Raw genomic sequence first — 12,337 nt, forward strand, 5'->3', positions numbered from 1 at the left:
ATCGCTTAACCGCTGCACCACTGCACCAGGAGTGGTACGATGACTCCCAGAGATCTATGAATGCAAAGTCGAGAAGGGACGATTGCACACATATGGGCATTAGTTAACCCATTAACTCTAGCGCGTCATTCTCTTGCGGCAGAAGTTGTGTCCCCTACATTTTTTTTAACAGGTGCAGCCAGAAGATCTAATTCAGGAATATTTTAGGATCGGAGCCTTTTCGTGTCTAAAAGGAAGCTTTGAATGGCGGAGAGCACAATCCTGTTGCTGCGCCCAAGGGAAAGCACCAAGAGAAAGAGCAACCCCAGCAAAGAAACTCAGACCGAGCTGTCGTTACGGGCCTCAAACAATGCTGGCACATACCCACTGCGGGGGAGTGGCCAAGACGCAGCGGTTAATTACTGGATACAAGGAAGTTTTGACAGAAAAAGGAGTGGTAATAGCAAGTGGGCTGATAGATTGAAAGACGCAAGGACAGGGGTCCTGTTAACTTGGAGATCAAAGACGTGACAATGGCTTAATGTGCATAATCGTATACAATGCAGACGCCTCCGTAAAAAGGAAAGAGAGCAGCCATCACTGCCCATCTCATCGGTCGGGAACGTAAACAACTGGAATGTGAATACAGTTCATTGCCTGGGAAGAATTGAACTCTGACTTCTGCCTCTGCATTTCGCGAGAAATTGCGAAAAAAAAGTGGGCTTACGTGCGCGCGCACATTAGGTCCACGTTTGCACGTGCGAGGAAACAGAAGAAGAAATTTTCGCTGCACCCTCGCCAGGCTGTCGCGGCGTTCTCGCAAGGATGACGGACAAGCCAGTGATCAAGAACCAGTCCCTAGAGAGCAGTAAAGGAGCCAGCGTCACTGCAAGCAAGCATAGGCACAGCGTGACAGAGAAAATTCCTACAGGAGGAGGACACTCTCGTCACCGACAGCGGCCTGATCGGAGGCGTTCCTCGAGGAACATCGAAATCCAGGAAACGGAGTTCCGCCCGAATAACGACAGAGGACAGACGTCGGACTCGCATCGTATTGCTGAGGTGACGGCAGGCGCCAGAAGGGATGGTGCTTGCGACCCGCCAAGTTCAAGGCAGACACCACGGCCAGATGCTGAGGCTCCAGGCACTGGCACATCCGGAACCCACACTAGGGCTCACCACGACAGAGGCCAGACGTCCGGCTTATCTCGTTCTGCCGAGGGCTCAGCCGTGGTTGTGCCAGATGCCAAGTGTGATGTCTCTTCTGTCTCACCATATGCGAGGCAGACACCACGGCCAGATGCCGAGGCTCCAGGCACTGGCACATCCGGAACCCACACTAGGGCTCACCACGACAGAGGCCAGACGTCCGGCTCATCTCGTCCTGCCGGTGGCTCAGCCGTGGTTGTGCCAGATGCCAAGTGTGATGGCTCTTCTGTCTCACCATGTGCGAGGCAGACACCACGGCCAGATGCCGAGGCTCCAGGCACTGGCACATCCGGAACCCACACTAGGGCTCACCACGACAGAGGCCAGACGTCCGGCTCATCTCGTCCTGCCGGGGGCTCAGCCGTGGTTGTGCCAGATGCCAAGAGTGATGGCTCTTCTGTCTCACCAGGTGCGAGGCAGACACCACGACCAGATGCCGAGGCTCCAGGCACTGGCACATCCGGCACCCACACTAGGGATCACCACGACAAAGGACAGATGTCCAACTCATCTTCTCCTACCGAGGACTCAGCCGTGGTGATGACCAGCGCCAACAGCGATGGCGCTTCTCTCTCACCAGGTTCGAGACAGATAACTCGGCTAGATGCGGAGTCTTCTGGTGCTGGCACGTCAGACGTCGGCGCCAGGGCTCGTCACAACAAAGGACAGACATCGGACTTGCCTCGCCTTGCCGAAACCTCAGCCGGGGTGACGACAGGCGCCGAGAGTGATGGGAATTTCGCATCGCCAGGTGTGAAGCCGATACCACAGCCAGATGTGAACTCGCCAGGCACAGATAAGACCGACATTCGCGCTGGGACTCGCGACGGCAAAATACCGGCGCCGGAAACTCCGCTTCCTGCCGAAGGCACATCCATGATTACGGCCTCTGCCACCAAGGAAGGCTCTTTCGTCTCTGCTGGTACGTAGGTATTATTATAGGCATGACGAAAATAGAAGTCGCCGACCAAAATAAAGGATGGGATGACGTTTCGGTTCCCCCACGGGAACCTTGTTCACAATGACAGACATGTTCACAATGAGCTCGAATCATTTTGAACAATGCTCCTGTGGGGTAGCCGAAACGTCATCCCATCCTTTCTTTTGGTAGGCGCCTTCTATTTTCGTCATGTAACATCCCAACCAGGCGGGTTTCCGTCAGACATTGGACTTCAATTATAATAGGCACTGGTACGTCCGGCGTTTCCACGCAAGGGGAAGAACCAAACTTCGTAAAAAGCGCCGATTTTTCAGCCCTTGTCCTGTCTCTTGTTTGGCCCATGATATCCTTAGATGCTTATGCACTACTAAACCCAACACACCACAACACACTTGTCCTGTCTCTCTGCCCAAAACTTATGAGGCTGTAATGGAGGAAAGACGAGTGTTGAGGTGCCCAGGCTAACGATAATACGTATTCGAGACGCTGTATTTGAGTATTCTGGCGACTCTGACGGGACTGCTCACATAATCAGTTGCAACCTCTGTTGGACCAAGGATTAGCACTAGGTATCGATCGTGTAGCCTAGAACATGCCGATAAGGCGTCCTATAAAATGAGATAGTACTACTCCGTACACTGCGGCATAATACAGAATGTTCTTGCAACGGTATTTAGGACATATAAGGAGTCAAAGTCCACTTGAAAAAATAAAAGAGGACGAAGTAACACAGGAAAATACGGCGTCGAAAGAAAACATAGTCTGCTATTCGAGCTCTTCGAAGAAAGAGGAGGGGCGTGGTAAATTTTGTGTCCAGGCCTCCGCGTCTCTTCGCTTGGTGTGCGTGCATTGCATCGCAAGATGGGGCTGTACGCACGTATTCATGCAGTATTATAGCACGGCAGTAGCATAGACATCTGCAAATATCTTTCGCAAATACTTCCAGAATCAACAAAGATTTCACTTCTGGTTGAAAGTTGTGGATGTATGTAAAAGCTGGTTTTCGCGTGTGAAGCCTTCAGTATCGATAGGAAGAGCTGCACTTATTCTACGGCAGTCAAACGCGCGGAGGAAAACGACACTAACGCAGAAATTGAGTGCAATCTCGTTCACCACCAGGCGTAGTGCGGAACCGCTCTTGGGCAGTGCTCACACGTCAGCCTCTTCAAATGCAGGGCCATCTGACTGGATTAAGCCGTCGACGGCCGGCATTGATCTTCCTGCCACGAGGGTCGAAGATCGGCTAATAGATCCTGGTAACGAGCCGGTGTCGGTAACCTCTCCGTCTACAGAAGTTGTGACGCCACACTCGGATGACATGTTCCCGTCGCCAGGCGCTCTCAAGGCTTTTGAAGGGACCCAGGCGCATAAGGTGAGGGCAGGACGTGGTTGAAGAATACTGCCTTAATAATTTTATCGCCTATCGTTTTCGAAGCCTGCAGGCATGGTATCGTGCCTACTAAGTGGGGTTTTCCGTAGTATTTCATGCTGCCAGCCTAATTAACCTATGCTCGGTTATTTATACTATGGACTCGGGATTGACCACCATTATCTGTTCGAGCCACAGCTTTCTGTGACTGTGCAGTGAAGGCTACGATCGCGAGGCGCTAGCTGCTGGGCCTGGTTTGCTGTATCGTACTGATGTAAAAAGCGCTCACCGGTGAAACCTGCTACCTCGGGCTTGCAGCATTTACTGTAGAGTCTGAAAATGCGGTTCGAAGGCAGGCTGCTGCTCTTGCAGGACGCTTCGGACGAATGCGCCGCCGTATTTCGGGAAGTGCTGATACAGGGCGATGAAAGCTCCAATGTTCTCCAGAAGTGACCACACTGTTCCATTCTATCAGGAATGGCATGTCCTATACTTGCGCTTTCCTTGATTAATATTGCTCAGTGCAGTGCCTCATGTGGCTTGAGGGTACGAGATCTATAACAGAGTTCCGCGCTTGTGAATGCATGGCATGGATCGCTTTAAAACCGTCGTAAAACTGACAGCGGCAGAGAGACCGCCGTGAGATCGACAGAGGTGCCGATACGAGAAACTTGGGCAATTAATTATCGCAAATAGAACGGGTTAAAAACCGGTGGAAGAAGGTCGAGTGCGCATCGAAGATTTGAGCCAAGAAGAGCGACATTGTCGTGTAGGAGAGGAATATCGGTCTTCCAGTTATACCAAAGCCAACTGCGGATACATTTGAGGAATATATGGACAATGACCTTGTTCGCGTACTCTCAATTTCTGAGGGGGCGTTAAGGTTACTCCACGCCCTCACAAAAATTTCTTTAGAAAGTCTATAGACTGTCCATAGACTTCTGTCTATAAAGTCTATGGACTGTCTATAGACAAATCCCAGAGAAGCCTATAGGTCATACAAATTTAATAGACAGTCTATAGAAGATATATATATATTTATGGCCATACACTTCTAGTAGAGTTTTGTCGATAGACACTCTATAGACTATGAATAAACCAAAATAAATATCTATGGAAGGCAGTAGAATCAATAAGAAATCTACAGACTGTCTGTAGAACGTTTTTGTAAGGGCGCACGCTTTCACTTAGCGCGGCTGCTAGTTGCTGGTGGCTAAAACTGCCTTCGACAAGCGCAGTGGGCAGTGGTCAGAACGCAACATGCGTACCTTCATCTTTGTTTATGCTAACAATATGAAGATAATGCCATTTATGTGAGGGACATTTAAAGAGGCAGTCTTCAAGAAGCCTTTTCTGATCGAATGATGAGATGTTACGCTGTTTCACTTAAAATGAACGACTGCTGGAAACTGATGGCTCACTGAGAAGCAAAATACACTTTGCTTCAAAGCCCGTACACGTAGCTAGAGGGCGAGCACCAGGAACACTGTTTGCGCACTGAATTAGAGTTAGTGCGAGAAGAGATATCGTGTGCACAGTCATTTTCTCTGCCAATATTACCTTTTCTGTTTTAGTGCGCTAGTATTAGAGGCATCGTAACGAAAACAGCGTCCTGTCTGGTGCGAAGCCTCCAGCTTTCAGCTGCTACCTGACACAGTTGGCAGGTGCAGTAGTTGCAGTGCAATTGGCAGGTGCAGTTGCAGCCACGTGAAAAGGCAGAAGCCGCTTACATTGTCTGAAGCCGTCATTAGTAACCTATACGAAGAGTCCATACAAACTGTGCTAGCGTACCTGCATCGTATGCAGTTTAACACAGAAAATCAGGGCTTAATTGTTGCTTCCAATTCATTTCAAAGAGCTAGTCCATTAAAATAGGCCACGTTCATTTGCCCTCAATGCTGCTTCGAAACACCTGGTGGTCATCGGAATTTATTTATTTATTTATTTAAGATACCCTCAGGGTACAGATGTACGTTACAGAGGGGAGGGGCGGATACATGTACAAAGTAATGTTAGCACATGAATAAAACAATAAAACAAAAGAAAATAGGACAACAAGGTACAAAATATAATTTATAAGGTGGCATTGGTGTCAGAAATATAATAAAAATGTAACAATGAACACAGTACACAATGAAGATAGACATATATGAAAAATGGTTTAACACTATGCAAGAAAGAAGCTTTGCAACGCGGATTTAAAGTCTTCTTCGCCAGTTTTACTTGTTAGTGGTGCGGATAGGTTATTCCAATCATTACAAGTCCTGGGAAGAAAAGAGTTAGAATGGGCAACCGTGGTTGAGTGTGGAATGTAGACCTTTTGACTGTGGTTACGGCGATATGAAATGTATGATGGGGGTTGAATCCACAAGGAGCGCAATGTTGAGTTATAGTGGTATATTTTATAAAAAAGTGTGAGGCGAGATAGCTTTATTCGAGCTATCCGCTGACCTAGTGCTATTCTAGCCTACGGCGTTGATTTGGCATGCCAAAATACAAACACCATTCAATCAATTCTTTCTTGGTAGGCTCTCCAAAGAGCCTCTATTTTGCGCCACTGTTAGCAAATAAAGTCTGAGACCAAGTTGCTATTTGGGCATCTGCAGCTGGACCACTACGCTCTGTCGGCGTCCGCCGCTGCGGAGTCAAAGCAGTCAACAGTATTACCGCCGCGTACGGCGTTTGTTCGATGTGAGTATCTTCAATCTCTTTGCATAATTACCAAAAGCGTTCTGTTCCTGAAAAGCTTTCAGATCATGACCTAGCATGCGTTTTTGAACGTTTTCGGGAAGACGTGTAAGGAATCAAGGAAATGATTATGTTCGCACAAAAGACTGGCTCTGGCCCAAAGTAAAGGGGAGTACCCCAAGCTGGAGTAGGTTTTGCAGTAAGGGAGTAACCATACATTAGCATCCGCCCACACTGGAAAACTATACACGATTTTATCGAACGTTTTTTTCTTCTGGGAGTACTGTGATTTGGCCCCAGAACAGCTCCCGTTGTAAGAGAAGCATCGAGAGCTGGTGCTTCGCTTGCAACGACGCCATATCAAACACTGCGCGCAATGCTTCACTTGCCGCGCTGTCTTATCAAAACCAGCGCCACACGCAGCATACGCACCGCAGCAAAGATTATCAAGCGCCGCGCCACTGATACCGGAAGCGACTTCGGACTAGTATCAGCAGCATCCATGTCTCTTTACAAACAGGAAAACCGAGTATACAGCTTTCACAGAAACTTCGCAGTTAAAAAAATATTGTTCTGATATGAGGTTTCGAACCCGGGACCACCGCTTCACTGGAGCATTCGCTTTGCTTGGTAAATTGAGCTGCCAGAACGGCTAGATCTTTTGGTCCCGGTCAGTTTTGTTGGTAGAGCGACTCGTCCGGTGAGGCGTTGGTCCCGGGCTCGAAGCCTCGCAGCAGGAATAATTTGCCTCCAACCACGAAGTTTCTGCGAAAGCTTTATAGCTTTCCTCTGTGCCCATACGGCTGTGATTGGGTGGATACTTATGAGTAATTGCTCCCTCAGTACAAAGACTGGGTCGCTTTCTCTATGCCGAACTCGCTCTGAATGATTGGCGTTTATGGGGCTTTCAGCAGCTGCACACACGGGGGGAACTGTAGGATGAGCGTAATGCGAACTAGAAAGGTATTTTACTCCTTGCCACAAAGAATGCACAGCGGGGGAAAAAAAGCATTTCCTGCAATGAAGCAACTTTTTTTCGTGTACAATCAGTCGATTCCAATGCTTTATAATTACTGCCCAGAAAGTAAAAGCTTTTGAATCATCTTCCAGCCAATGTTGATCTTATGCAGGATATAGGCCTCTTATCTTGATCTCCATCAGCACAGTCCTCTGCCAGAGGCGACGACGCCATCTCCCTAGATCTTCCTTTATCTTATCTCTGCACCTGTGTGTTCTGTCACTCCTGTATACGTTTTCGCTGGAATTCAGTGCCCTATAGCCCCTATGTTCAAATTTATTTTCCTTCAAGGCGCTAGTTATTCCTAGCAATCCTCTGACCACAGCCAAAAGGCCGCAATGGAAAGTCACGCAGCTTTCTCAGAATCTCCGAAGTTTGTTAGTAATTCGTCATTTTCCAACCCCGTCTCGGAAATTCGATCTACACCAAACCTAACCAGCGCTCTAGCAGACTGCAGGGCAAGAGCACTGATTAATTTTCCACTTAAATTCAAATTCACGCCATCGTTGAGGGAACTCACTGGGGTCAAGTTCATTTCTTGCTCTGAATATACGTTTGGATATCTGCAACTAGTGTTAGTTCGCACTCGTTTATATTTTATGGCAGAGAGTGTGTGTCAGCGATGTTAGCGCTTATCGCTGGAGCTTCTTTCCTCAGTCTTAATACGTCTTTCCTTCGTTGTACTGTCCAGTTGGGGGAGCAACCTTGCGCGAGTTCGTCCCTCTGACCACCATCACCGAGAAGCTATCGCAGTCCGCCGTAATTTACGGCAGTCTCGGAGGCTTCGTCGGCCTGGCCTGTGTCGCTCTGGTGCTCATGATGTGGGCCACGGACCCGAGTCATCAGCGCAGCGAGTGCAGCAGCGCGGAGTGCCGCGATGCCCGCGCTTTTCTGGACTCCCTCCTGGACCAGTCCATCCAGCCCTGCAGTGACTTCTACCTCCACGTTTGCCGTCGCTGGCGCGTGGACCACTTTGACGGCGCCACCCTGGCACAGAATGCGGCGCGAGACCTCATTGGTTCTCTTGATGTGACGCTCCTCGAAACCGCAAGACGTCATGGTGCATGTGAGACCGCTTGTTCCAGTCAAATCAAGCACATTAATTTAGATGACGTTTCCTGAAGTGAAACCACAATATAATTTATTTCTGTGTAATCGCTGTCGCAGACGTAATGCAGGATAGCCTACCATAGACCCAGTTTTGAGACATTTCGTTACGCTCGTTACCAGAAATAAAGCAGTCAGTAAAAATGAAAATGAAAATTGGTTTCTGAGGAAAGGAAGTGACGCAGTAATTGTATCACATATCTCGGTGGACCCGCGAACCGAGCCGTAAGAGAAGGAAGGAAGGTGGGAGTGAAAGAAGAGAGAGGTGCCGTAGTGCAGGGCTCGGGAATAATTTTGTCCACCTGGGGATCTTTAACATGCACTGATATCGCACAGCACACGGGCACCTTTGCGTTTCACCTCCATCGAAACGCGGCCTCAGTGGTCGGGATCGAACCCGCCAGTCGGTAGGCAATGATGACCTCCACAACATGTGGTGTTGATATGTTTTCCAAGTATTTCCGGAGAAGTTTCTTTTATCAATGAGCGTGCGTCCTGTAACTCCTGTTCGGGTCACCGACGGCGACATCAAAAATAAAGTACATCTATTTAAACACCACCCCAATTCTTTCGCATATAATTTTTTTTTCTTTTTTTAGCTTCGCAACCCGAAGCCCTCCTGGCGCGCTTCTACTTCGGCTGCAGACAGTTCCTGACCTCCACGAACGTGAGCCATGGAAGGCGATTCGTAAGCGCTAACCAAAGTGACATCGACATTCTGCGGCTTCCAAACACAACCGCCGCTCTTCGTCGGGTCGTTCTTCTGTCCCTGCAGCGGGGCATTTCCACGCTGCTCAGTGTCAGTGTTGTTCGGCACGGTGACAGGGGCAGGGCGCTCTACGTCTCCAGAGGCAAGACCTTGACCGAGAAGCTGGCCGGCGCTCCACACAGTTCCACACTCGCGTATTATATAGGGGAGGCGCTCGAGCATACAAGCAAGATCGCAGCCAGCGCTAATATGTCGTGGATTCAGGCCAAAATACAAGAGCTGTTGGTGTTTGAGAGCGCGATCGCTTTGAGCGAAGAGATCTTGCCGACGGCTGAGACAGTTAACGCGTCTCAATTCGCCGTACTTATGCACGAAGCAGACCCTCGGGATTGGCTCCAGTTCATCAATTCGCTGTCGCATGGAAACTTCAGACTGAGTGAACAGTCACCTATAATGAGTCATCGGCTGGGTCTTGTTAAGTCAGCAATCGAGTACCTTGCAAAGCACCGGAGAATCGGGCTTGTGTACATTTTCCTGCACATCTTAGCTGAAGCTGGCCGATTCTACTACAAAAGCACATCATACAGCGAAGCAGGGGCATTATGTCTCGCTGCGAGCCAAGAAGTGATGTGGCCCAGTTGGCTAAGCCTTTTCTCGAGCCACACGTGGCCGTTGCTGTCGACGCCGTCCCGTAGCAAGAAAATTTTCAGCAGTGTTCGAAGGCTGTCGTCGCTGCACTTGGTAGACTTAGCAATGGAGGAGGCGGACAAGATGAACGCACTGGCGGCTCTGAAAGGCATCACCATGCTTGTAGACTACACGCCCTTGCACTCAGTGTCAACGCCCGATGTCTGGGCCATGCGTCACTTAAATCGCCCCGACAATTTCATCGACTATTACGCGTCTCTCAAGGTTCTTGAAGCGAGGAGACGTCTAGAAAAGCCGCCTTCCCTCGCGGAACTCCTTATCGGCGAATCGTTCTTGACGGGACAGACCACCTACTCCCGCTTGCTGAACGTGATTGTGCTGCCGACCGCAATGCAACAACCCCCTATGATGTATTCTACGAGGGTCCCACTGGAGTTCGACATGGGCACAGTCGGCGTCCTCTTAGCTAAGGAAATGTTTCAAGCTGGTCTGCCCTCTGCAAGAAGCGGCAAGAACTGGTATGAGGTGAACGTCAACAGGTTTGTCGAGTGTGTCCAGCGTGCCTTTATGGGCAACGCTAGGATGTCTCTTCGCCAAGGCTTGGAACTGTTCTCCTGGGCCCGCGCCGTTAAGGTCGCCCATACCGCGACGATGCAAATGTACGACGCCAATAGGACCAATGTGGACTTTGAGGACATCTGGACCGCAGCACAGCAGACTTTCTTCCGCAGGTTCTGCCTCATGACCTGCAGCGCCGTCGATGCGGGACTCTATTCCCGGGTACAGTGCCTTGTGCCGGTCCTAAACATGTTAGAGTTTGGAAGCTCCTTCAGATGTAATTCCTCCGAAGCGGAAAGCCTGAAATCATGCACAATCTTCTTGGGTTACAAGTGACGTTTTCTCGCTTACAACACAATGATTTTGTTGACAAACTAAGGGCTGTTACCAAGGTGATACCTCGACTGAACAAGTCGTTTCAGCTCACAGTACAAATTTCCGTAATGGTAGGGTATGTAGAAGGGTTAGTGACTCCTGCTGCTTGGACCTCAGTCTTCCTGACTCTTCTCTGCCTTGGACGGGTATGTGTTGCGAACTTACACAAAGAATGTTGTTTTCTTTGATTACGGCGATATACTTGATTTACCCCAGTGTAGTCCTGATCATTTTTTTTTATTTCCAAGCATGTTACTGTCTAACTCGCTGAATGATTGTATTTTTTTCTTTGTGCGTGTACTGCGCCTTTGTTTTCCAATATCTCTGAATCTAACTGTTGCGTGCCGTCGCTCATAACAGTGTTCAGTTGCAAAAAGTTGCCATTTTTCGACCATATACATGATTAAATATCGGATATAATTATGTTTATGCGTTCATTGTTAAAGGGTGACATTACTTAGTCTACATTTCGACATTTGGCTTTGCAGAAGGCTGGACACTTGTGTTTTTCTATTCTTTTCATCAACAGAATCTGATGCTACATGTTGAACATCATTTGCTTTTAAACGCTTGCAAAAACAGCTGTGTGTGATTCGCTTTGCCAACCTGGAGTTGCGCTGCCGTGTCCTCAGTAGATGCGGGTGTCCCACATGCCGGGACGGACTATCGCATTGGAATGGACTTCAAGATAATGATTCGTAATACTATAACGGTCTTAAAACTGCAGGCACAAAGTATTGTGTATGCACATTTCTGTTGTTTTCTAACAGCGAGAGCTGCACAGAGAGCATTCATTGTGAATCATGTATTTGAAGCATTTGCTGTTGACTTAGCATGCCGAGTCTGAAACGGCCCGCATTGTTCTGGTGGTAATGTGTTACCCGTGGGTCTTGCTCGTATGGTCAAAGGTTTTTGTGCTCCGCGAGGTCCACTTCACACCAAAAAGAGGCGAAAAGTTCAAAAAATTTTTTCGCGTATTTTTTATTTCGCTTGCTTCTGCCTGGCGATGCAAGCTTTTCTCTGGTTCGGGCGCTTTGGTGGAGCTTCAATAATACTTTAAGGCGCCAGCGTGAGCAAGACATGCAAAATGAAATAAATGTATAAAAAATTGTTTCGCCTCCCGGAAGTGCTAGAATATATGGTTTGGATTGGTTTATAGTTAATGGGGGTTTAGCGTCCCAAAGCGGCTCGGGCTGCGAGGAACGCCGTAGGGGAGGGCTGCGGATAACATCGACCACCTGGGCTTTTTTAAGGTGCACTGTCATCGCACAGTACACGGGCCTCTATAATTTCGCCTCCATCCAGCAGAACAACAAAGGGTGCACGTGCCATGTGGTTCTTTACAAAACGCAGTTGTTTGAATTACAGAGACAGAGACGGAGTGCTAACACATTTGTTGCCACCAGTGTGTATTAGGAGCGTCGAAAATTTGCCTACTCCCTTATTGCCTGAAGCTCTCTGGTAGTCTGTAGCTGACGACCATGGCCAGCCATAACCATGTCTCCTGGAGCCACCACTTCAATTAACATCCCCTGGAGAAACCACACGCTTAGATAATTAGAGGGCAGTGAAAAAAGAAAACGGCTCTGTTCAAGCTTTTTGTCCACGTTTTCCTGTACTGTGTGAGGAGCTCAAGTTATCTTAGCGAAAATTAATTTTGAAGCAAGTGTTTAGTGAAAGCTTTAGAGAGCACTGCCGAACTCTTCCGAAACACCGAGATACTCGTGTTCAATGACT

The 12,337-nt window shown here is 48.6% G+C and overlaps 1 protein-coding gene across 1 annotated transcript; it reads left to right on the plus strand.

Moving 5' to 3' along the window:
- Positions 1-804: 804 nt before the first annotated feature.
- On the plus strand, positions 805-10,852 carry LOC144103718 (uncharacterized). Its single transcript, XM_077636376.1, has 5 exons — positions 805-2,110; positions 3,304-3,500; positions 6,104-6,188; positions 7,895-8,269; positions 8,910-10,852. The coding sequence occupies exons 1-5, from the start codon at positions 805-807 to the stop codon at positions 10,559-10,561; spliced, it is 3,615 nt and encodes a 1,204-aa protein (XP_077492502.1). The 3' UTR covers positions 10,562-10,852.
- The last annotated feature ends 1,485 nt before the right edge of the window (positions 10,853-12,337 follow it).

This window comes from Amblyomma americanum, chromosome 9, assembly GCF_052857255.1.
Source record: "Amblyomma americanum isolate KBUSLIRL-KWMA chromosome 9, ASM5285725v1, whole genome shotgun sequence".
Classification (NCBI taxonomy): Eukaryota; Metazoa; Arthropoda; class Arachnida; order Ixodida; family Ixodidae; genus Amblyomma; species Amblyomma americanum.